Below are 23,567 nucleotides of genomic sequence, written 5' to 3'. Positions count from 1 at the left end.
ATTTTTCTTGTGATCTTTGTTTTTCCTGTAAGTCTTATACCCTATTACTTCAATATCATCTCTAAGAAGTTGCCTAATCTGCCGACGGGGCCAATAATAGCACTAAGCCACCTTGGACGCCCACTCTCTCCGCTTATACAAATATCCCTAGTCTCGCCGGGTTCCATGTTTGCAGGCTGACTGACGACAAGTAATAAGTCTTTTATTGTTACCATTTGCACTGATGGATACAGGAAGTCTAGCGATGCAGCTACCTACTGCACTTCCTCACCTTGCAGGAGCACGACAACACACACACACACACACACACACACACACGCGCGCCGTTTTTCTTCCACGTTTCAAGAGATAACCCTTTGAGAAGACTTGCGAGAGACTGAGCATGCAAAGAAGCTGGAACATTATTGTGTGAGTATGTGGAACAAGAATGTTTCTTTCAATCTATCTAGAACAATCCTACTACAATACATAATTACATTTACCACTTGCAAAATTTCATGCCTATTTCCATCTACAAGATTGTATGTAGATGCCACTGTCAAAACCTTACATGCACAAAGAAACGACAAGTTCTCTGTCCTTCCAAAGAAAAGGAAGTTTTGCATAAAATTTTTTATTTGTTTTATGATGGTTTTTATTAACATTTATATTTGGGTTATTGAAAGATTTAAAAGTGGATTTTCCACGAAAGACACAACAACAACTTCAGTCTATTAAAAGTCCTTGGCACACTAGAGTAGATTCCTCATACACTTGTAGCTTCCTTTATAAGACAGCAGCACTAAGCAGTGAGAAAGTGATGGTGATGAGTGGAATAGAAGATGGTGGGGATGGGGGGGGGGTGAGAGAAAGAGAGAGTAGATAGAGATAAGCAAGATAGTGAGAGATAGATGGATAGAGATAGAGTGGGGGGGGGGGGGGAGGGAGAGAGATGGATACAGGGAGAAAGGGGGGAGAAGGAAAGAGAACTAGACGAGAATTTGATTAATTGAATTTGTCAGTACACAAAATTGCCTCCCTTCATCCCTCAGTAAAAGTCGAACTTCCAAGCACCATCAGACTATGCCTTCCTCCTCCTTCCTCCCTCCGTCATGTGAGGGTGGCATGGAGACGGGTCACTGCCAGCAGCAAGCCTACCTTCTTGCAGAGGATAGCTCTCTTCTTTCTTTCTTTCTTTTCCGGGGGGCGGGGGGGTGGGGAGGGGAAGAGAGCGAATCCACGACGTGACGGTGCGTAAAATGTTGACATACTGAACACAACATGACTATGAGAGCACAGGGCACGCCGTAGCCACTTCCTCTGCTATCAAATCCTCAGACATGGAGGAAAAAATAAGGGGGACTATAGCAACTGCAAAAAATAGAGGCGATTACCTCTAATCCCTACAAGAGGGACTCCTCCAAAAACAGAGAGGACGAGAAAAACAAACCAGGCATTATGGTTTCCTTCGACAGTATGTCTGTCCAGCAATAGCTTCAAACAGACTGCTCAATCAATTTAGGATATTCATTGTACATACATTGTATGCAATACCAATATCTTAAAATACACACAAGAGTCTGAGCTCTCTCATTTGAAATAACTGGACCTTTCATTTACCCTATTGTCTGGAGCCACTTTGTACTGTCTAGCGTTGAATACCATTTCTCGTCTGTCGTCCAGAAGTCCTTTATATTCTCTGCAAAAGGAAAGGAAACAAATATACATTTAGTTCCTCACGCGAAACAAGAACATTTCAAATGCTGAGGATGTTATAGCACTTACAAATACAAGCATACAACGTAGCTGGAGACATGTACACCATTAAGTGGATATGGCGGGAACTGTCGAGGAGTGCACAGAATGTATTATTTTTCACATTGCCGGAAATGCAGGCAAAGCAAGATTAAGTTCATTGGCATTAGAGAGATACAGAATGGTAAAAGAGTGACCAGATTATATCGGAACAGTTATGAACTTCCTCATCAGAGGTTCTGTGCATTTTTCATAAATGTGTGCTTTTATTTAGTGCATTTCATAGCAGAGTTTTGTAAAATACTCCTAGTTCTCCCTATAAAGAGAGTATGCTTAGATATGCTGTCGAAATTCGCAGCATGGAAAACTTTGTTTGTGGCATAACTTGACATTTAATCATTTTCTTGACACATTCAGATAATGAGATGAGTCACTCAACAGCCCAACATCACAACATGAGCACAACCAATCATCAATGTGCATTTCATGGTTGATTTGTATCAAAACACTGATGACAACATACAACTGTATCTTAATGTGCAGTCTTTGTGTGATCATTCAACATGGCTTGCTGAAAATCAGAAACTCTACTAATATCCCAAATCCTTGACATTTGCAGCGTAAGGACAAGCGCAGTGAGCTCTTTCTTCACCACAGCTCTTTGCTCCATTAAACGATGATGACTCAGTGTTCTGGCAGTAATCACTACACACACTTGGATAAATGTGCTGCGAACTTCACCACAGCTGATTGGGTCAATGACAAACTTGCTATCAGATATACAATGTACATGCATAGATATAGAGAGAAAGTGCTGGCTAATGTAAGCTGTTGAATTTGCACTGTAAACAGCTAAATTGAGGTCTATGGGGATTTCTGTGTCATTGCACAATACTAAGCATAATATAATTCTGTGGAGTGGCAGAGGTTAGCTATTGTTTTTGTCATACAGTAACTGTTGTTGAAAATATTTACTGAAACCTACATTCTGTGATTGAACAGTTTCCTCTGTTAGTTTGTTTGTTTTGTTTTGTTTTTTTGTTTGCTTTTTTGTTGTTGTTGTTGTTGTTGGGTTTTGTTTTGTTTTGTTTTGTTTTTGTTGTTTTTTTTTTGGGGGGGGTAACTGATATCAGAGGTTAGAAAAGCTGTAAACGTCGCTGCAACAATGTTCCTTACATTACCGCTGAATCTGACAACTTGCATTGGGGATTCCATGGGAAGTAACATGCTGCTGCCTTGATGTGAGATTTGAATGACTGGACAAGGTGTAACAAAAAGATTAGTCAGCGACACCCTGGAAGACGGGTGTCGCTGGTTTAAAGGGATGGTATAGTATTGGTGGAGATGAGGATTGGGCTTTTAACTTTTTGCGAGATACCAAGAAACCACTTATGATATAGTACAGAGCATACCATTCTAAGCGGAATTCAAAGTTCATTTGCTGAAAATCAGTTTTGGAATGGCTGAGACATCCAAACACAAAGTAAAACAAAGCGATTGTAATAAAAGGTAGACCTCATCTTTTACTAGGATCACTCTGTTTTGGATATGTCAGCCATGTCACAACCAATTTTCATCAAATAAACGTTGAATTCCTCTTGGAATTGCATGCTCTTTCATATTGTATAAGAGGTTTCTCATTATCTCACCCCAAAATGCTAGAAACATGAAGTTAGGTCTCAACCAAAACTCTACGATCCCTTTAAGGCTCACTGGTTGCCCCCAAGCGAGTGACGAGGCAGATATACACCTGTAGCAGGGTAAACAGCAGACAGGAACAAGAGTGATTGTGTGTCTGTGACGTAATGTCGCCGCCTGCCTGGCAGAAGGGCCTTAGCATTATAGTTCGACCACAAAATTTAACTTTTGGTTTGTGACATACATTGTAATTCAACAGTTTTGAAAGCTTTTTCATATAATAACCATCGCTGATTTGTGATTTTTGGAGCGCACAGGCCTTTTGGGTCCTTCTGCCTGGCAGGCAACGATGTGCTGAGCTTCAGTGACGAAAGTCTCTGCGGTCTTTGACTAGGACTTGAAATTTTTGCTTTTCACCTCCACTTGTTCAGTTTCACTGAACTGCTTTTTATGGTCAAGGGCATCTCCATCAGTTTCATAAGTATTTGCCTCATTCACACACTATAGAACTCCAATCACTTCAAAAAAGGGCACAAGGCATTTTAGACATCATACACTGTACTCATCCCCTAAAAAGAACATAAAGAAAGAAAAAACAAAAAGGCCATCTGCTTTGACCTAATTTGTGGTCAATTTCTGCTGGAGCCAAAATTAGCTGCGACTGGCCTCTGCGTACTTGCAGTAGCCGGCCGGCTCGCGCTTGAATTACAGTATCAGAGCGTTGGCTATTAAATGGGCACATTGGAGGAACACAGCCACCTACGGTTGAAACAGATGCTTGGCTCAAAGCCAGAATCTGACCACTTGTTTTGAAGAGCAAGATGTATGCAACATTCCTTGCCGACTGGGACTTCTTCTGCTTCCGAAATTTTAATGGCAGAGCGCCGAGTGATGACCGATGATAAGGATCCCAATTACGTCTTCAATTAACAACCATTTGCAGGGGGAAACTGTGTTTTCCACTTTTTAGCAAAAATGGGAAATGGAATAATAGATTTTGAAATGTCAAAGCCATTAAGCTCTCAAAATTTCTCACTTCCCCCGTCCCCCTCTGCCCTTTCATCACCAAATTCGGCAACAAAGCCATGAAAGTTGCAATCGAGGGATCAAATTGTGCGTGGTTTCCACATCACGTCAATCCTCAGCACTGCATAAAAGACTTGCTGATTCATCAGATCCGCCATGTAATAGGAATGTGTGTTTGCATCAACAGTTTGCATTATATCATACCGCAAGATTTCTCGTCTGATACGACTCTGATACGTGACTGCCAGGTTTTGAGTGGCTCAGTCAATATGGGAAAAACCGCGCAAACTCCGGACCCAAAGATTGTGGGATAGCTTTCAACTCTGCTCTTTTGTTGTTCTCGTTTTTTCCTTCTGATCCAAGAAACTAGCCCTATCGAAAAACATCACGCCGTTATTTGATCGAGACTATTAAAGGAAGCATGCTTTATGATCATGCCTCAGTGATTCAGCAAAGAATTTGGGGTGAGTTTGCAAGTACTGTTAACTTGCAGTCTTTTGTATGTACGTAATGGTTTGTGTGGACGTATGTTACAACAGAGAATTCATAACGTTGCTGAGAGTACCGGATAAAAATGAAGGCTACATATTGTAAGAGTGGGTGAGATGAATTTCAAGTGTTTCTAATTCTGGGGAATCAAGACATTTATTAGTGGAACATATGAAGTGCAAAAATATTTAAATGTGTGTTTTTATTTTTGTGTCGGTTTCTGGTTGTGCGAAATGCACGCAAATTTCCACTCCGCAAAAATTTCCACTTTTACAGCACTTGTACATCAAACAAAAATCAAATTTGCCAGGAATACATGGCTATACAAAGCTCAAAACTGTGTCAGGATGAGGAATATTGTCCTGTGTCCGAAAGAATGAAACACTCATGATTCAAGGAAGATGTGCAAGGAAGAAGGACGCAAACAAGTTTCAGGCACATAAATATAACATGCATCTTGCATGCGTTCACATCATTCTTCTGGGCACACCTTCCTTGAATTGCGTGCGTCGCGTCATTCTTTCAGACACATGATGTTCTATAATACATGAAGAGCTGCTACTTTCTATAAAGAGTGCAAAGATGAGAAAGCGCCACAGAGAGTTACAGCTTACAAATTTGTACCTACAAATCAGCAAATTTTCCAATATGTATTCTGCCTTTTTTTTTTTTCGGGGGGGGGGGGGGGGGGGGGTTGGAAGAGGGGAGAGGACATGTGCCAGTTCTTTTTGAACCCATTATCGATGTCTCCACACTCTCCAAAGGGGACAAGTGAGTCAAACGCCCCTCAGCATCTGACACTCACCAGGCATACACATGGACTGCAGCTTGAGGTAGCCGGTCTGGAGGTCCTGGATGCTGGGACACTCCCTGCTAAGGTCAATGATGGCCGGCAGAACCTTGGACGGATGAATCAGCGTTAGGCCATCCATCACTCTGGAGAGGTTGAGGAGGAGGAGAAGAAGGAGGAGGAGAAGGAGAAGGAGGAGGAGGAAGAGAAGGAGAAGGAGAAAGAGAAGAAGAAAAAAATGATAGTTCCGTAAAGAACTCTCAGACAGCTACACATATGACTGCATACAGTATAAGAACATTTTGCAGGCTTTTTGTTTTCACGAATGTTGTGAGTTGGGTGCTATTCTCAAATTTAAAGGGTGTGTACAGTTCGGGTCGAGGTGAGGATATAGCATTTAACGTTTTGTGAGATATTCAGAAACCACTCTGTGAGATGTCAAAGAGCATGCAATTCTAAGGGATATCAAAAGTTTATTTGATGAAAATCGGTTTTGGAATGGCTGAGATATCAAAAAACAAATGTGAAACAAGGCGATTCTAATAAAAGATATGGCCTGTCGCCTTTTATCATTATCAATTTTTTTGGATATCTCAGCCATTTGAAAACCAATTTTCATCAAATAAATGTTGAATCCTTCTTAAAATTACATGCTCTTTCATATTTCAACTAGAAATGTCGCTATGGCGACTGGTATGCCTCCGCCATAATGCATGATTCTCCTAATAGGTCTAGATAGTCCATGTGGACAATGTGTGATTACATTTTCACAAAACTGGCAAAATATTGAAATGACAAGTTTGTCAGAAATGTGTTAAATGTTCACCTTCCTTGAACTTGGTTTAATTGGATGAATAGGAGAGCATGTATTTGGGGATTTAAGGACTTTAACTTGACTTTGACCCATTCATACATTTATGCATTGAGTAATTTTCATGGTACCGGTATGGAGAAAAAGTGCAATTTCTGTACTGAATAGTAAATTGTTACCATGTTCATCTGGCCTTAGACCCTAAAATTCATAAGATAATCACTTTCAGGTAGAACATGCATAGATATGCAGTAGGTTTCACGATAAATTGAGCCACTTCCGAGATATGGAGGAAAAAGTTAGTTCAGCACTTTCACTTGATCTTTGACCTTTTGACCTTTGAGGCAATAAAAAAAGAAAAAGAAAAAAAACTCTCCAGAGAATTTCTATTAGGTTACACATGCATACACCAAGTGTAAAAAAAAAAATACTAATCCTGCTGGCATTGCATGAACATGAGGGAAATAGTAAAATTTTGAAGTGTTGCACTTGACCTTTGACCCCTGACCTTTGACCCCATGAACCCTACATTCTCTAGATAATCACTGCCAGTCAGTACATGTATATATACTATGTTCCATGAAGATACCTTGAACAATTTTCCAATTTACAGAGAAAAAAAGAAGTTTTAATACTTTTACTTGACCTTTTGACCTTTGACCTTTGACCTCATGACCCAAACTTTCACCAGAGAATCTAAATTGGGTAATACATGTATACACTAAGTTTCAAGAAAATATCTTCTGGCATTGCATAGATATGGTGGAAATAGTGAAATTTTATGTATTTGACCTTGACCTTTTGACCTTTGACCTTGAGCACATGCACCCAAAAGTTGATAGGCACAACTTCACCCCCTAATACACATACATGCCAAGTTTCATCAGGATACCTCAACAGCTTTTGATAGTTACCTTGTCCACAAAATTCATTACGGACGGACGGAAAGACGGACGGAAGGACGGACGGACGGACGGACGGACGGAAGGACGGACGGACGGACGGACAACCCAAAAACATAATGCCTCCGGCACCACTTCGTGGCGGAGGCATAAAAAAGGTTTCTCATTATCTCACTTAGGAATGTTCAAAACATGAATCCCCACCTCAACAAGTACTGTACAGTCCCTTTAAACAACACAAAATGTCAAATGTCACAAAGTAAAAAAATGTCAACTCTGACCCTGACAGGAATGTGACATTTTCATGTAAATTTCTCCATTCACTGCTCCATCCCATAACTGGGAATGTTACCACCTGCCAAATTGTCAAGAATATGGCATATACAGCATTTGACAAGAGACAGTAGGGATTAATGAGATCATGCATCAATTTCCACTGATGGTTAATCTCAGGATGAGATTTCTTTCTTTTCTTTTTTTTTTTGCCAATCAACAAGAATTATGTGAGGAAAGCATCATAGTGGTTTAAGAGATTTCTCATCTAATTATGGCTGTACTTGGCCCGTGACATTAGAGCAGGCCATGCCAAGGTTGATGTACACTACCCCCTAATTATGACACAATAAACTGAGCTAGTATACAGATTTCCATTTGAAGCACTCTAGACTAAGAGGGCAATTCCTGGTAATCTTTGGAATTGAGAGTTCTCAACTAGATGCATCTTACTGATATATTCCTTCTTCTTTTTTCTCTTAACTGTTTTTACTTCTTCATCCTTTCCTCCTTCTTTCCTTTTCTTTTTCTCCAAAGCACAGCTTAGAGTTTCAGAGTTTTTATCAGACTTGGTTCCTTCATGTATGTGACATGTAAGGCAAAATTCTCCCTTTGCACACTTTCAGAACAACCCTTTTCTTCATTTACAATAATAGTCTGTGAAAAAAGAAATAAATATAAAAGAAATGACCATGAAAATATTCTGACTTCACGTGAAAGAGGCCCATTTTACTTTGGATCGCGTCTCTGCAAGGCCGTAAACTTGGCACCGACACACGACTAACGTAGATTTAGACATTATATGACTTGTTGGTGGAAGACTCCCACAAGGTTTTAATCGTGAACTTTGGGCGACTCAGTCTCTCCTTGCACCCCAGTCGATTCCAGCCTTTTGGCACACACTGGGGTGACTCACTTTCTCAAGGCTGTTGTCATGGGGAATGCCCAGGATATAGCTGCTTCAGAATACATTCCCGCAAACACACAAACACACATATACATACACACAAACAAACATACATAAATTGCACACACGAACACTCAAAGTCATGTATGCCTGATCTGAATGTGTAATTCAACTTGCATTTCCTCATATGTGAATAATGGCCACATTAACATGTTCTGATCAAGAACTTTCGACACTCATTGTAAATTTCCTGCAGTGTCTAGCCTGATAAATGGCAAACATTAATTGGAATTTGTGTAATGGCTGGACAAGGATTCTTGTAATCAATCTGGCAAGTTGACAAAGAAAGAAAGAAAGAAAGAAAAAACATAGACAGCATTTTGCTTATTTTTCACATGACATGCCACTTGTAATATAACCTCTCACCTAGAGAAAAATGTTTTGCCTTTATTTTTACTTCTATCGGACACACTATAAAGGATATCTTTACCCTTATACATGTATGTCATTCGATACAGAACAAGCTTTTAGCTCTTTACAGTCAAATTTCACAGAGTTGTTCATATCGCTGTTGGGATGGCAAAACCAAGTATCTAAAAAATGACAAATATTTGGGAGAGCAAAAAAACATGGCAGCCAAAGCACAATAGCAACTGGGATTGCCTTTCCTTTAACCTGTCGTGGGGGCTTCATTTTGGGGGTAAGACAGCTATGGTGCTAGGAAATAGACAGGGCATCACTTGATTATCTCTTTGGACTTAAACCATTTGTTGAGTTTCCATGTACATTGTACCTGTAGCATTACTTCTGTTCCTGTGCATCAATGTTAACGTTTCCTGTCAACATCTTTGGAGAAAATTTGTCTCCTGAGCCTTCTGTTCTCTGTGATGCGCTTTATTTTCCTAGTAACTTACCCCTTTTCTGTGTCGTTGCTGATCATGGTTTCGTAGAGGGATGTCATTCTCATCAACATGCTGCCATTCCTGTGACTCCAACACCAAAACTGTGAGAAAACGGCAAATCAAAACATTACATTATCCACTTACAAGGACACACTACTAAAAAAAAATATTTAAATTTGTGTTTTTGTCTGGCATCAAAAATGTTATTTCACATAATTATGTTCCTAAGAATGATATGCGAGTTTTCAACAATCTTTTTTTTTTTTAAAGAGCATGATTGTGAAATACACAGCAAATTTTGCAAAATATTTCGGGGTCAAGATCCCAAAGCTGATTTGGGCATGAACATGCAAGTGACTTGCAAAATGTGACGAAAGCGGAAAAAAAAAACATATCAGTGTCAAGCACTTGAAAGTCATTTATTACATGTCTCTCTACACTGCACGTAGGCTGTGACTTCCTGCAAGACCTCCCCGATTGCAGTGAAAAGCACAAACACAGTATTCAGGTTTAGTTTTGTATGTCTGTCCTTTTCTTTACTTCAAACACTTCAACAAGAAAAAAAATCCCCCCGCAAAACCTCATATGGACAATAAAAAATCAAATCCATGCATCATTGTCTCACAGTCTCCTTCCCTTTTCTGTCAATTTGGACAGAATTAGTGAGAAAACAGCAGCATACATATAGTGTAAATATTTGTACATGCATCTTTTCATATAGTAGCTATTATGTATTGGTTTCATTGTGACATATTTCATTATTGCAACGCTCAAACAACTGACATACATTAGCTTGCTATTGCCTGGTGTTCTCATCTTCCAAGACTATGGGGCACAGTTGGTGAGTCCATTGAACATGGCTGCCTACAGACCATGTTTCAATGTCTGGCAGAAAAAATATTTTCGGCGACAAGGACAAAAAATATAATAATATAGCATTGCAAAGAGGATGGCTATTCCTGTCTTGTAAAGATATCCCTTTTTATCGCGACAACATTTCAGTCTGGGATTCTGCACAAAGTCTGAGAACTTCCCCGGAGACGGATCCCCGTCACTGCAGGAGGACGGTCGGGGAAAGGAGAGAGACGGGAAGGACTACAAAAGGGTCTGAGACTCGGGCGGCTGCTGGCCAAAATAGTCTTGACAGGAAATCGCCTTCCCAACCAGGCGTATCCTCTCGTGATGCTAATCGGCCTCGTTACTCTGCCGCTCGAGAGAAAAGGCCGCAGTCAGGCAGGAAGAGCGGTTACATGGAGCCGCTACAGGACAAGGTCTCAATGACAATGTCAGATTTCAGAGATTGGCCACGCGGGAAGCCCCCTTGAATTTCAACAGTTTGTTCTATTCTGAAAGTACTGAAAGACACCTGACATCCCATACCCCCTTTTCTGTATAACCCACTGAGATTTGGGGTCACCAAGTACAGACATTGTATTTTAGCTTCTGAAATGCCTCGCAACCTTTCAAAGAAGGATTCCCATCATATTTCATCTTTATTAGATTTACAATTACATGATAAAACATCTAACTTATGAGATTACATCAAGGACACAATTTGACAGCACAAAGATGTCCAAGTCAGGGGGTGAAGGGTTACCCTCTACCTTGGTCTCTATGGAGATGAAGAAGACTGAAGGCTGATCCTGCTGATGCCTTGATGGGGCAACTTTACTCTATTTTTACGAACACATCACAAAGGTTATATTACCTGAGAAATAGGTTTTTCTTTCTTTTTTTCTTCTTTTTTTTTTTGAGAGAGAGAGACACTTTCTCATAATGTTGCCATGAGATGGTGCACTGATATATCACATATCATCAAAGAATGGGGAAAACTCTACAGACGCCTGAATGTTTTACAAAGTAAACGTAGGGTTTCAAGTTCTTTCAAATTTGCTGTTGGCTATTGATACATTGAACATCAAAAGTATTCCCACAGATGTGAATTTGGTTCTAGACGACCTGCAGCAGAAAACAAGAAAAAAAAAAAAAAAGCAGGTGCTCGTTCATTTATAACTAACATTCCAATTATATCAATAGACTTATCAACATGTTCTTTACCTGAAGAACATGTGATACCTCAGCTTTTAGGTAGCTTCAGACTTCTTATCTAGTGAGACAAAACCAAAGTTGAAAAAAACATACCCCTTGGACAGCTGGCAATGGTGATGACCAGGGAATAGAAACCACTGGCCATTACTGTCTGGTGGTAATATGACACAAAACTCTCTGAGTCAGTCTGGTGTTTTTGTTTTTTTTTTTATTTCTGCCCAGGCTTCTTCTTTTTAGAGCATATTTCAAGAGATCCCCGACACTGACGATTTCTTGCTAGGAATACAGGGACGTGCCCGACGAGAGGCGTTTGTTTGATCAATCCCTGGGATTATCACATGACCAGGCACGAGGGTTCCCCCAACATGTGAGCCAAGTGAGAACGAGTTGGAATGTGGGCAGGGCTTCTCCTGTAGTACATCTTACCAAATCTGTGTATGCGGGCAATTCCAGCATTACAGACATATTGCATTCAAAGAATTTTCTGTGATTTTGTGGCCTTATATCAATATCTCAGCATAATCATTCTGAATCCCATCCATGGTTTAGTCTATTAAAACCCAGTTATCCTGAAGTGTTAACAGTCCGACTTTTTGAAATAAATTCTGAAATTGTTGATTTCTTTGCAAAAAAAATCTCAAAGTATCGGTCTGAAATGGGTTTTTTGAAGAAAGTAATGCTTAACTGTACTTCATTTGTATCAAAATACCACTCAAATGAAAGAACTTGACAAGTTCTAGCATTTGATACTAAATATGTATCGATGTATAGCTCAAAAAATTTTCAAATTATTGCAGACTTATGATTTTCATGAAAAGTACATTTACAACATTTTATGTGGAATTGCCTACATGTGCAATACATGGGCTTTATCTCCTAAAGGGATGATATCATAGGGAGAATACAGTGTATACTGCCAAGGTTGGCAAATGGAACAAAATTGTGAATCCCTGTAACACTTCAGAAAATGCTCACACGTCAGACTCTTGATAGCGGAGAAGACTATCAAGCTTTTACAGACTTCTTTCGGCTAACATCATAAGTCTTCACATTGGAATGACTTTAAAAGAAGGATTTGATATACATCAGTCCCTTTGAATATACTGTATGTACATGTACAAAAATATTGCTCATATAAATTCTATATGAGGTAGAACAGATATTAATTATGCAAAGAAATTCTTAGAAATTAAGTTTGTCATAATTGTTTTCAATGTACTGCCAGCTTTGATGTCATTATACAATGTAAAAATTGTCATTTCAATCTATTTATTTGATACTTCATATGGTGATATGTTGACTCATTTTAATAGCATTTCAACAAAGGTCTGGCCTACCCAACATTCATCATTACATGTACAGGTATGTGGAAGTGTAAATATTTGGATGAAACTCCTAATCAGACTGTATATTACCCTTCACTGCTCCCTCTCACATTTAACCTAATCATGCTTTACAGTTTATTTTTGGATCTATTCCCGGAAAGACAAATTAAAAAGAAGAAAAAAAAAGTTAAAGATTGGTCCTCAAGCATGGAATTGCTCCCATGAACTTAATTTTTTGAAGCTGAGAGAGAAAGAGTTAACAGTCTCTGGGAAACTTCTCCGCGGGGGAATCTCGGTGGCACATGTGGGCTGGATTTACAGCTTGCTCTCTCGGCACAGGTGCAGGGCACGTTGCTACAGGCCCTGAATGATAAGCAGAAGCTGCCAGCAAAGTGCTCCCGTGCCACCGAGGGGGATTCGGGCGAGATCAAAGGTGTTAATTAAGCTGTAAATGAGATGATTCGGGAGGCTTGACACATGGCTGTTGCCAGCGATCTGGGAATGTTTAAACGATGACCGTTTGAGTTCCATTTCAACGCGGCATGGCCGACTGCCAGATCGGGCCGAGAAGGAACCAAAGATACACCGTATCGGTGGCACAGTTCTCGTCTGGCGGTGACACTGTGAGATGTGTGTGTAATACGAAGTGTACAAACATGGTTGCCTTCAGCACTGAAGAAAACTTTAACACACTACCCTTTTAAGTTTTATAATCAGCCATATGCATGAAACTTTCGCAAATTTTGTGAGGAGCCAAGATTCATGAAAGTAAAATACCTTTACTGTATGATTTTTTTTTTTGCCTACAATAAGCGTTGAATGTAAGTGGCAATTTTGTGGAAGTTTCATACCCTGAATGTTTCTTTTTTTATAGTATCTCACAAAATGAGACTTTAGGAACAAACTGAAAGTTGAATTTGTTGTTATTTTTATGTAGATGTTAATTCATGCTATCACTTAAAAATCATGCTCAACAACAACTGTACATTACAGGAAATGAGAATTGAAGTGTCTTTCCAACAATACATCCCCTCAGACCAAACAAAATCTGTTTGTTGTATCGCAGGAAAACTTACAGGAAAGATTTGCAAGGCTAATTATTAATCATAAGAAAAAAAAAAGAAAAACAACTAGAATGCTTGATGACACCTTGCTAAGGAGATGCCCCATCATGGATGCTCACTGGCTCAGTGCCAACAGTTTCTCAACTGCTGCTTCAAACAACAGGTAAAGTCTCAAAGCAACCTGAACTCATCACATACGACAAGGGAGACAAAGTTTATCTAAAAATCTCAATTTTTCTTATGTCAATTTCACAACTAACCTGTTTTCATAAGGTGAGCTGTTCTATTATTCACCGTCTGTCATGTATGAAGCAAAGTGCACATTTGTTGGGCCTTTAATGGCTTCCTTTTTAGATGCTGTGAAGACAGCATTTTATAACAAAATACTATGTTTTAGGCAGAACTGCCCATTTTTCACATGAGTTTCCCTGTTACCTGACAAACAATTTTCAAAGCCAGACCAGGTTCCTGCATGGGGATTTTTTTTTTTCCCTGACGTGTGGCAGTTTATTACGAAGTGTGCTGTCATAACCATTCATACCGTGGAAACTGGTTCTAGACAACCTAATCTGGCCCAAATATCTATGAACACTATTGATGCTAACCATGTTTGCATCTCGTTCAAACCCAAGCTAATACAAAAGACTGTGACATCATCATGATCACTTTGGTACTCTATGAAGCCTTATTTCAACAGAGCCTTTCAAACTAGGGTTACTGCGGCAACGTCCAGGTAACAGCAGGGTAATCTTTTTTTCACCCTGCCTGCTAAATAGTCCCTGCAAAATGTTGCTTGGACGCTGTCTTGGTAACTTTTGCCAAATTCTACCCTAGCATTACTGCGATACTTTAGACCCTTAGCAGAGACACCAACTCTCCCATTTTCGACGGGAGATCTCCCGCCGAAAGCCTATTTTTGCACAATCTCCCGTTCTCCCGTTTGAGATTTGATTTCTCTCGCCCTGGCTGTGTGTCTCCCGGTGGAAAGGATTTCTTACTTATTTCTATCGTATGTTGAAAAAATAAGCCTTAGACAGCACCGGAGAACACCTAGAATCCTAGGAACTTCGCGCTTCGCACACATCAACTTGGCGTCTCCCGTTTGCTAGGGGTTTCGGGCGGGAGAATCTCCAGATCAGAAGGTGCTTGGGGTTGGAGTCTCTGCCTTAGGCTGGCAACCCTTCTATTAGAACGCAGTAGCGGTAACATTTCTTTGATAAACTCAACACGCCTGCGTAACATTGCAGACAGAGAGTGATTGACACGCCACACGTCGATCACGCGCATGGATTGCAACCACTGATCTCTATGTAACCTGTAGATGATATCTTAAATAGTGATTGTATGTGCACAATCTAGAAGAATAGGCAGTGCTGGCCGGTAGGCATGCTAGCTAGTCGCATCAGTGGACACATCCCCTTCATGGAAACCTGCCCCGGCACAGTTTTCGATGTGTGTCTGTTAAAAAGGTACCCCTTGCTCTCTCCTGTGGTTCTATTGGAATTTTATCGGAATTTTGCTCTCTGCACATCGTCACAACATTGCCTCGGAAAGGTCTGTTAGAACAGAGCTTTAGACCAGATACTGATAGAAATTTTCTGCAAGATTGCTGGGAGTGCCACAGTCATAAATCTTCCCAAGACAAAAACCGAGAGTTTGCTCCATTTCTCATGACCATTAGACAGCACTTAATGTCAATGTGTCAAATGGTTCTTGTCTCTCCTTCCAGCTACGTGCAGCTTTCTATGCTATCTTTTTTTCATTTGTTTGGTTATCACAAGTTTCCAATCCAGTGATTGACAGTGAGTTTTCTATACACCATATATCTATTATGCAAGTCTAGTTTTTCACGAATCAAGACTTCCCAACAATTTCAAGTGGTTGAATTTGTGATTGTGGTGTACAGAAATGGACAAAGAAATGAACGTGTTCACGTTGCAATTCATGCTGGGATCAGAGCTAACGTTTTTGTGTGTTTCAAAATTCGCGAATGGCACCCGACTCACCAAAATAGAAGCCCTGCAAAACGTATATCATACGCAGTATCACATTTCAGAAGTATGTTTATATTTGTAACTGTTCTTAGGTCATAGTTTGCTGCTTTTCATTTAATTTGCTTTATACCAGTAAACTTTAATATCATACGGAATTGTTTATTTTCCGTTTGGCTATAGATGCACTCTCATTTTTCTGTAAAGGTCCTACATTTTGTTTATTTGTACAATTGTATTTTCACATTTTGTTGGATGAATTTGAGTTGAATTGACCAGAAATAATTTGGAAATCTGAGACAGAAACAGCTTAGGGAGAGCCTGCTTCTACTGTAAATACTGAACTATTCGTGGTATATCAATTTTCGCATATTTCGCGCTAATCTTAGCTAGCGCGAATTCTATCTAAAACCCGCAAAAATATCTTCGCGATTGTCTTTGCAAATTATGACCTTGTTGAATCATGTGAGGCAATCATACAGCGTGAATTGAAGAACTTGCGAATATATCTTTGAGCTATGCTCAGCGCAAAAAATTAGTCGACAAAAAAACAAATATTGACGTTTACAGTGATCGGAACCTGCACTGGTGTGATGTCCAAATGCCCTATAGTACACTCACTTCCTGTCCATTCAAGACCCAGCCAAGAGAGCTAGTTCCCACCTGCTTACTAGCTCTTAAGGATGTAACCTAGATGAAACATCCTCCTGCAAACTTTCACTTTCACTCTAGTCTTTGAGAGGGAATCGATAATCTTTTCCAGGGATTAATAGCAAGTAGCAAGGCCCAACGGTAAAACTTCCACGAATTCATTGTGACCTCAAGCAAGCAGGAAGGCTGATGTTTCTCCTTTGAAGAGCATTAGCTTTCTCTATAAAAAATAAGTTGTTTTTACAAGAAGTTCCACCAACTTTTTCTCTGTAATAGACATTATTTTTCTCATCTGAATAGCTTCTTAGTCTTTTCCTTTCTTTTTTTAAACAACTAATTGAACTCAAGATCAAACTACTGGTTAAAACGTATACTCACAGAGACGACATGGCTTTGGCTTTTTCTGAAGTTTGAGGCCACAAGAAAAAGAGCTGTCAGCACGCCATCTTGATGATACAGATAAATTGTATCATATTCCCTGAACTTTTACATGCCCACGGCGTATGACAGAAATGTCTGTGTCTTACTGTCCACTATATATATACACATGCATGGTACGTTTGTGATATTTACACTAGCCACCTCATTTGGTAGTGTCATCATTAAACAATCTAAGGTTTGAGGTCTAGCGAGATGAGCAAATGATGTTACATGCAGTTAACCATGCTGTCTTCTTTGTTAATGTATTGACTTGAGGCAAAACACTGTCCTTCAGATTGGACATGACATGGAGGTCTGCCATAGCTCATGCAAGTAAAATATCCTATATCTTTGGAAGAGCAGCCTGCAAGCCTTGTAAAGTGGTCCATTCCACAAGCACACTAAAAAACTGGGCAAATTACACAGAGCCCGAGTGTGTTGCCGCGGGTAACCAGCACTGGTCTCTGACAAGTTGGCATCAACCTACAGTGTCATGCAACATTCAAAAAGTGGAGTTTTCCTCTTGTAGGACAAATAGAAAATCCCCAAGCAAACAAGCACTTTGGTGGTGGTGGTGGTGGTAGTAGTAGTCAAAGCAGTATGTGTGTGTGTGTGTGTGTGTGTGTTGAAGAGGGGGGTGGAGAAGGGTGGGAGGGGTTGTCATAGCATCACTTTGTTCCAGCTAGTATTTGACATTAATTGCCAATTACCATTCATTAATGGCATTTTCAAACTTATTCTTCCATCACTTGACCATTTTTGTGAAGGTCTGAAAAGAGCATACAGCCTTTCTCCTCTATTGATGCAATTCAATGTTTGCGCAAGTGCACATGTATGTCTACTGTTGATATGTTGTCAGTATTGTATGTGTGACATGTTCTTTATAAGGTGCACAGGGACTTGCTTATATGTACTACCTGTATCTGATAAGAAGCTGATTTTCGAGTCTTAGTTTTATGACAAGAACAGAATTGAGAAGGTCTACAGAGTGTCTTTGATGACTTAACCCATTTCTGGAATTTATACACATTCTCCTCCATTTCCCTCATGATGAGAACCGTGACTTGGGATCTCGCCTTAGGTACAAGTGTAATTTGCACGATATATACCACTTCCGCATTGAAGCTCTACTTGTAGTTCAAGAAAATGCATACATTCATGCTGCCCGATACTATACTGCAAGGTAATTTTACTGCTGTCACATTAATTGAATAGCTGCAAACCACTGTTTCTGACTTCCGACATTTTTCTCGCGAACTTACTGGTACCCTGCCATCCTCGTAGTTTGCTGCCGCACTCTTCAACTCGTAGTCTGAACAAGGGTCGGGGACCACGAAGTATTCCGGTAAACTGGCGAGACAAAGAAAAAAACATGAAAGCAAAAACGAATGAAAATCATTTATCTTCTTTCAGAAACTTGAGACGATGCACAGAGAATACAACAACGAGAATCATGATGCAAGTTGAAAGAGACATGAATGACGTTGAGATGTTTGAAACAGAAAGCTGAGATGAAGGACTTGTGAAACTGATGATGAATACAGTAAACACTGAGAGAGAAAACACCATCTTCAGAGTACATTTCATATGATACCACTTATGAACAATTATCTTTGAATAAAAAAGAAACAATGGCAACAACAATGTGAAGTATCTACAGTCTGAAATTTCAATTTGAGAGTGTCAAGAATATACATTGCAATAAGTTCATAACTTTTCCCCACATTTGTCTCTGATATTCAAAATTTGATCAACATATAAATTGAATGTGTAGATATTGAATCAAACAGCTCTTTACACTGTACCGCTCTTGTTCTGCAAACACCAACTGTATGCAATGTACATGTACGTGTATTAAAATTTCCACAACCATGGTGATATGTCAGATGTGTGTGTTGAGATGTTTGCCACACAAATGAGTGTAGAAGTGGTTTTGGTCCAGTTCTCGGATTTGGCTTGCCAATTGCATGGTATACCATTAATATTGTTTTGAGTATGGAATCCAGATATTGCGACACTATCACTTTCAGGATTATTCTTTCATTTTAATTGATAGCTCTGACACATAACGTATTCTTTATGTGCTTGTGGAAGATTTCTATTCAGACTGTATGGCATTATGGGGTTATATAGACACCTGCGGTTTAAAAAAAAAATAATGTGATATAACAGAGGATAAGTACGTGTATACACTTGAATAAACTTGCATGAGAATAGGAAGAAAGACAATCTAAATTAGCAAGTGGCAATTCAAGCACATTATCACTGATATCATCACACCAAGTCTGCCAAATATGAACTCTACCGCTTCAAAAATAACAAAAGAGCCCCAGTTCGGCTCACTGATTACATCACTCGGATCTCACGTTCCTAATCATACACAAACACAGTAAGCCAGCCGACTGTTACCATGGAAACATCTAAGCCCCCTCGGATTGGATCTGGGATAAACTATGTTGCCCTCCTTGTAAGCCTCCTTGGACAGATGCTCCATGAACCTGTTGGGGGCCCGAAAAGAAATGAAGGAACTGGCGCTAACCTGCCCGGGGCTTTGGGGCTTCTATTTAGAGCCTCGTGGAAAATTGGCAAATTTCCTCCATAAGATCTGCACATCCCCTCTGCGCAAACACCAATCGAGGTTTCTGTTTTGTTTCTTTCTTAACATGGATCTAAACTCTTTCGTCCACTTGAAGGCAGCAGCATTTAAGCTCACAATCAAATCAATGTGCGGGGTGTCACAAGCACCAGATTGTCCCACAGAAATTTTCACTCTGTCCTGTCACAGTGATAGCAGCTGCCTGCTTCAAACTTTTAGGTTTTTCACTGACATTTGTGCAGCTCGCAAATTTCTTCGGGAAGCGTTGGCGTTGAGAATAGATGCAGGAATGTGGCACTGTAGACTGTGGCATGGAGACAAGCCAGGATCGATGATTGTTTTCACACGTAACTGAGAGTGCGTAATTTGCATCACGATTCTAGCGATGCATCGCTAGAGTCATGATTCAAAAAACGCATTTTGGCCATGCGCATGCAAACTGGAATCACAGAAGGTTATTTGAATCATGATTTAAATCATATTTTGAATGACGGTCCGGAGGTGATTTGCAGTGACGATTCTCCAGTTTCTGAACAAAACAGTCGTGTGTATGGATTGACTTCCACATCATATTTTTTTGGGTGGTACTTATGGTGGTGACCTTACAATCACTTCTGCAGAAAAAAAATGCACCCCTTAAAGGGATAGTTTAGTTTTGGTTGAGACCTAATTTCAGGTTTCTAACATTTTTTGGTGAGATAATGAGAAACCTCTTATGAAATATGAAAGAGCATGTAATTCCATTAGGAATTCAACATTTATTTGATGAAAATCGGTTTTGAAATGGCTGAGATATCCAAAACAGAGCGGTTCTAATAAGTGTGGGACCCACACTTTATTATGATCGCTCTGTTTTACTTTGTTTTTGGATGTTTCAGTCATTCCAAACCCGATTTTCATCAAATAAACTTTGATTTCCTCTTAAAATGGTATGCTATGTACTATTTCATATGTGTTTTCCTGGTATCTCGCGAAAAGTTAAAAGCCCAATTCTCATCTCGACCAATACTGTACCTTCCCTTTAACACTCAAAAGCAACTGATGGAAACTCAGAAAGAAGCAACATCTACATGTAGTCTCATTGCTCTGAAATTCAAAACCACAGAATCTGTGAAGCCTTCCTCGGTCATGTATATGGACGACAATTCCCATTGTAATTGTAATAATTATAACTGTAATTCAGCATTGCAATTACGTTTATCGACCCGTGTGAAAACGGTCAACTATTACACAGAGCAGAGCTGTCAAACCTTGCCTCTTTCACAGGGCAACCATGGAGGTTAGCATGGCTCAGTGGTTGGGGTCTCTGACTCAGGCGTGTCACAAGGTCCTGGGATCAAACTTCAATGGGAACCTATGGGCAAACTGTTGCATGTGAGCATGTCTTTAACGATAAAAAATGTACAAGTATACAACAGGAAAGGAAGCTCAGCCTCTCGGATGGAACGCTGCCAGAGAAGGACGTTGTGTCCTTGGAACAGCCACATTATACACTTGCGAAACAACTTGACTCTACTCGTCTTCAAATAGTTTTTCATTAGTGAAAACCTGATCTAGTTGCTTGTGTGTGTGTCTGTGTGTCTGTGTGTATATGTGTGTATGTGTGTGAGAGAGAAAGAGAGTGAGGAAAACAGACAGACAGACAAAGAAAGACAAAGACAAACACATACATACATTCCATATTGTATGTACAGGTTGGTGTAATACTGCCCTGAATAAAATCAATCGAAGAAATTGTGCCGAATGAAAGAAGACAACAGTGCCAACACTATTCAAATTCATGACATATAATTCATATTTACGTCGATGTAGGGCAATTTGTCAACCAGTTGCAGTGCCAACACTACTCCAAAAACAAACAGCAATACTGTAAACTTAAATTACAAGTCAATGATTCATTTGTGAACATGCATTTCTCAGTCTGTGTCCAACAAAAAAAAAGTATTTCTTAAGAAGGAAGTAGAAAATATTAATTAAAAAAAAAATAGATGAAATAGATACATACAATATCCCAGCTCCCCATTCCCAACACAGGAAATGCAAGGAAGGCATGGACCACATACAAGCGAAGATTTACAAAGTCTCTCTTGATACAGGTCTGTTAGAATCATGACTGCAACAGGACTTCCTATACCTCAGTGCCACCTGACAACAGGTCAAACAACAAGCAGCAGACGCCTACACGTAATGCTTAAAAAAAAAAAGGAAAAGAAGAAGAAGCAGTGCGTAGCATCGTTCAACAGACCCAAGATTGATATCGTATGTGTGTCGGCCAGACGGACTATTTTCCTTTGGTATCTCTGCCACTCACCATTCTAGAGAGTCTGAAAAGTTCTTATACATTTTCTGGTTGTGAAATGTACAAAATAGTACTGCCTTTCTCCCCTTGTATAAAAATAAAAACGAACTTGATCAACGTAATCTGCATAATATTAATCATGCAGCAACAGGAGAGTAATACATGAATCATACTCTGTCTCCGCGGAAACGTGGCAGATACTGGGGAACCTGCGGCGAGCGTTTCCTTCTAAGACACAATTACTGCGTCATGGACAGCGAAGCTTATGTAAAGTGACAAGACAAATCGAGGCGCTCTGTTGCGTTGTGATTGATAAGGCTGAGTCGTCATGTTCGCTCCCCAAGCAGAAGTCACCAAAACATTGCTAGTCAGGTGGCACATTTAAACGACACCAGACTTTCAAACTCCTGCTGGCTGAATCATGTCGAAGTCTAGGTTAACGAGGCTTTACACCATACTGACATCATCGTCGGAGTGAGCTGGCTACTATGAGGGTGAGACCAATCTGCACAGTCTTTGTGCCTGCAAGACGGACTCATCCACGAAAGTGACATAAAATGCTTCCATGACACAATCGTTTGTTTGTTTGTTTGTTTGCTTGTTTTTTTGCCAAGACTCTACACTTAACAGAAGCAAGATGACACTGGAGCATTTTATGACAAAAGCTACCATCACCCTACTGAACCAATATCAACAGGTCCAAAAACCTTTGGGATCTAATGATTTGGAGCATGATATAATGCACACTGGTAGACATCGAATATATCTTATTAGATGGGTCAATATTTTCAAAATAAAAACACATAAACATACACTCTCACACACATGCACACATGCACATACAGGAAATCCATACAAAAACTTTATACCACTTTCATTGTGTAATGCTGTGAAACTATACACCTACAATGTAGAATAATTGCAGTCATCTGGGGCTTATAATTATTTCAAAGACAGAATTACCGATTATGACAAAGAGAGCAAAGACATATTGTACTTTCGAGTGATAATCTACATTAGGAGCCTCTTTCCACATTGATCCCTTTCAACATTTTCTACTTTGCAGTGAGCATAATCCCTGAGATTGAAAGAGACATGAGGTAGAAACATTGTGCACATTCAAAAACACATATCTTGCAAGGGAAAAAAAAAACTACAAAAGCATCAATGATGGCTGTACTGGTCACGCAATAGTTTCCCACACTGGGTTTTCCCCATATGGTTGTGAAAGGCATTAAGAATTTCCTATTTCCCTAATACGAGCACTCCCTATACAACCTCGTAAACACTATCAGCATGAAAAGGGGGGGGGGGGACATTAAAAAAATCTGTTTGCATAAAATAGATATACATGTAGTCTGCTTTACTTCGCACCTTACCATGAAAAGGTCTACATTAACGAACTTAAAGGTTTTACTTTTCTATGGTATGGTTTCCTAATCAAAAGCAACGGTTGCACAAACTGGTACATTGAGTGTTTTATACATAAGAAATACAATGCGTACAAAGTCCTTGAATTAGTGATCACAGTTTTGAAAAAAGGGCTGAATAAAGACTCTTTGTTTGAATGCAAGAAGCACTTACTACCTTTAATCACTCTACATCTTCCAAGTTTGTAACACTACGGAGAACTGCTTCAAGCTTGCACCAAGGAATGGTTGTTACTGCCTTCTTCTTGTGACAGAGAGATCGCAATCCTG

At 39.8% G+C, this 23,567-nt stretch overlaps 1 protein-coding gene across 1 annotated transcript in view; it reads right to left on the bottom strand.

Annotated features, from left to right (window-relative positions):
• LOC139738158 (myotubularin-related protein 10-B-like) overlaps positions 1 to 23,567 on the bottom strand; it is a 72,025-nt gene that overhangs the window by 12,158 nt on the left and 36,300 nt on the right. The window contains exons 6-9 of the mRNA XM_071648820.1: positions 18,235 to 18,322; positions 9,485 to 9,573; positions 5,693 to 5,823; positions 1,600 to 1,678 (exon numbers count right to left, since the gene is read on the bottom strand). Of these exons, the coding sequence (XP_071504921.1) occupies positions 1,600 to 1,678; positions 5,693 to 5,823; positions 9,485 to 9,573; positions 18,235 to 18,322 (387 nt within the window). The remainder of the gene's footprint in view (positions 1 to 1,599; positions 1,679 to 5,692; positions 5,824 to 9,484; positions 9,574 to 18,234; positions 18,323 to 23,567) is intronic.

The sequence above is a fragment of the Diadema antillarum genome, unplaced genomic scaffold (genome assembly GCF_040938485.1).
Source record: "Diadema antillarum isolate AM-2024a unplaced genomic scaffold, OU_Dant_1.0 seq00000725_RagTag, whole genome shotgun sequence".
Taxonomy (NCBI): domain Eukaryota; kingdom Metazoa; phylum Echinodermata; class Echinoidea; order Diadematoida; family Diadematidae; genus Diadema; species Diadema antillarum.
Note: the sequence above shows the minus strand (reverse complement) of the source record. Positions and strands in the feature narration are given on the sequence as shown.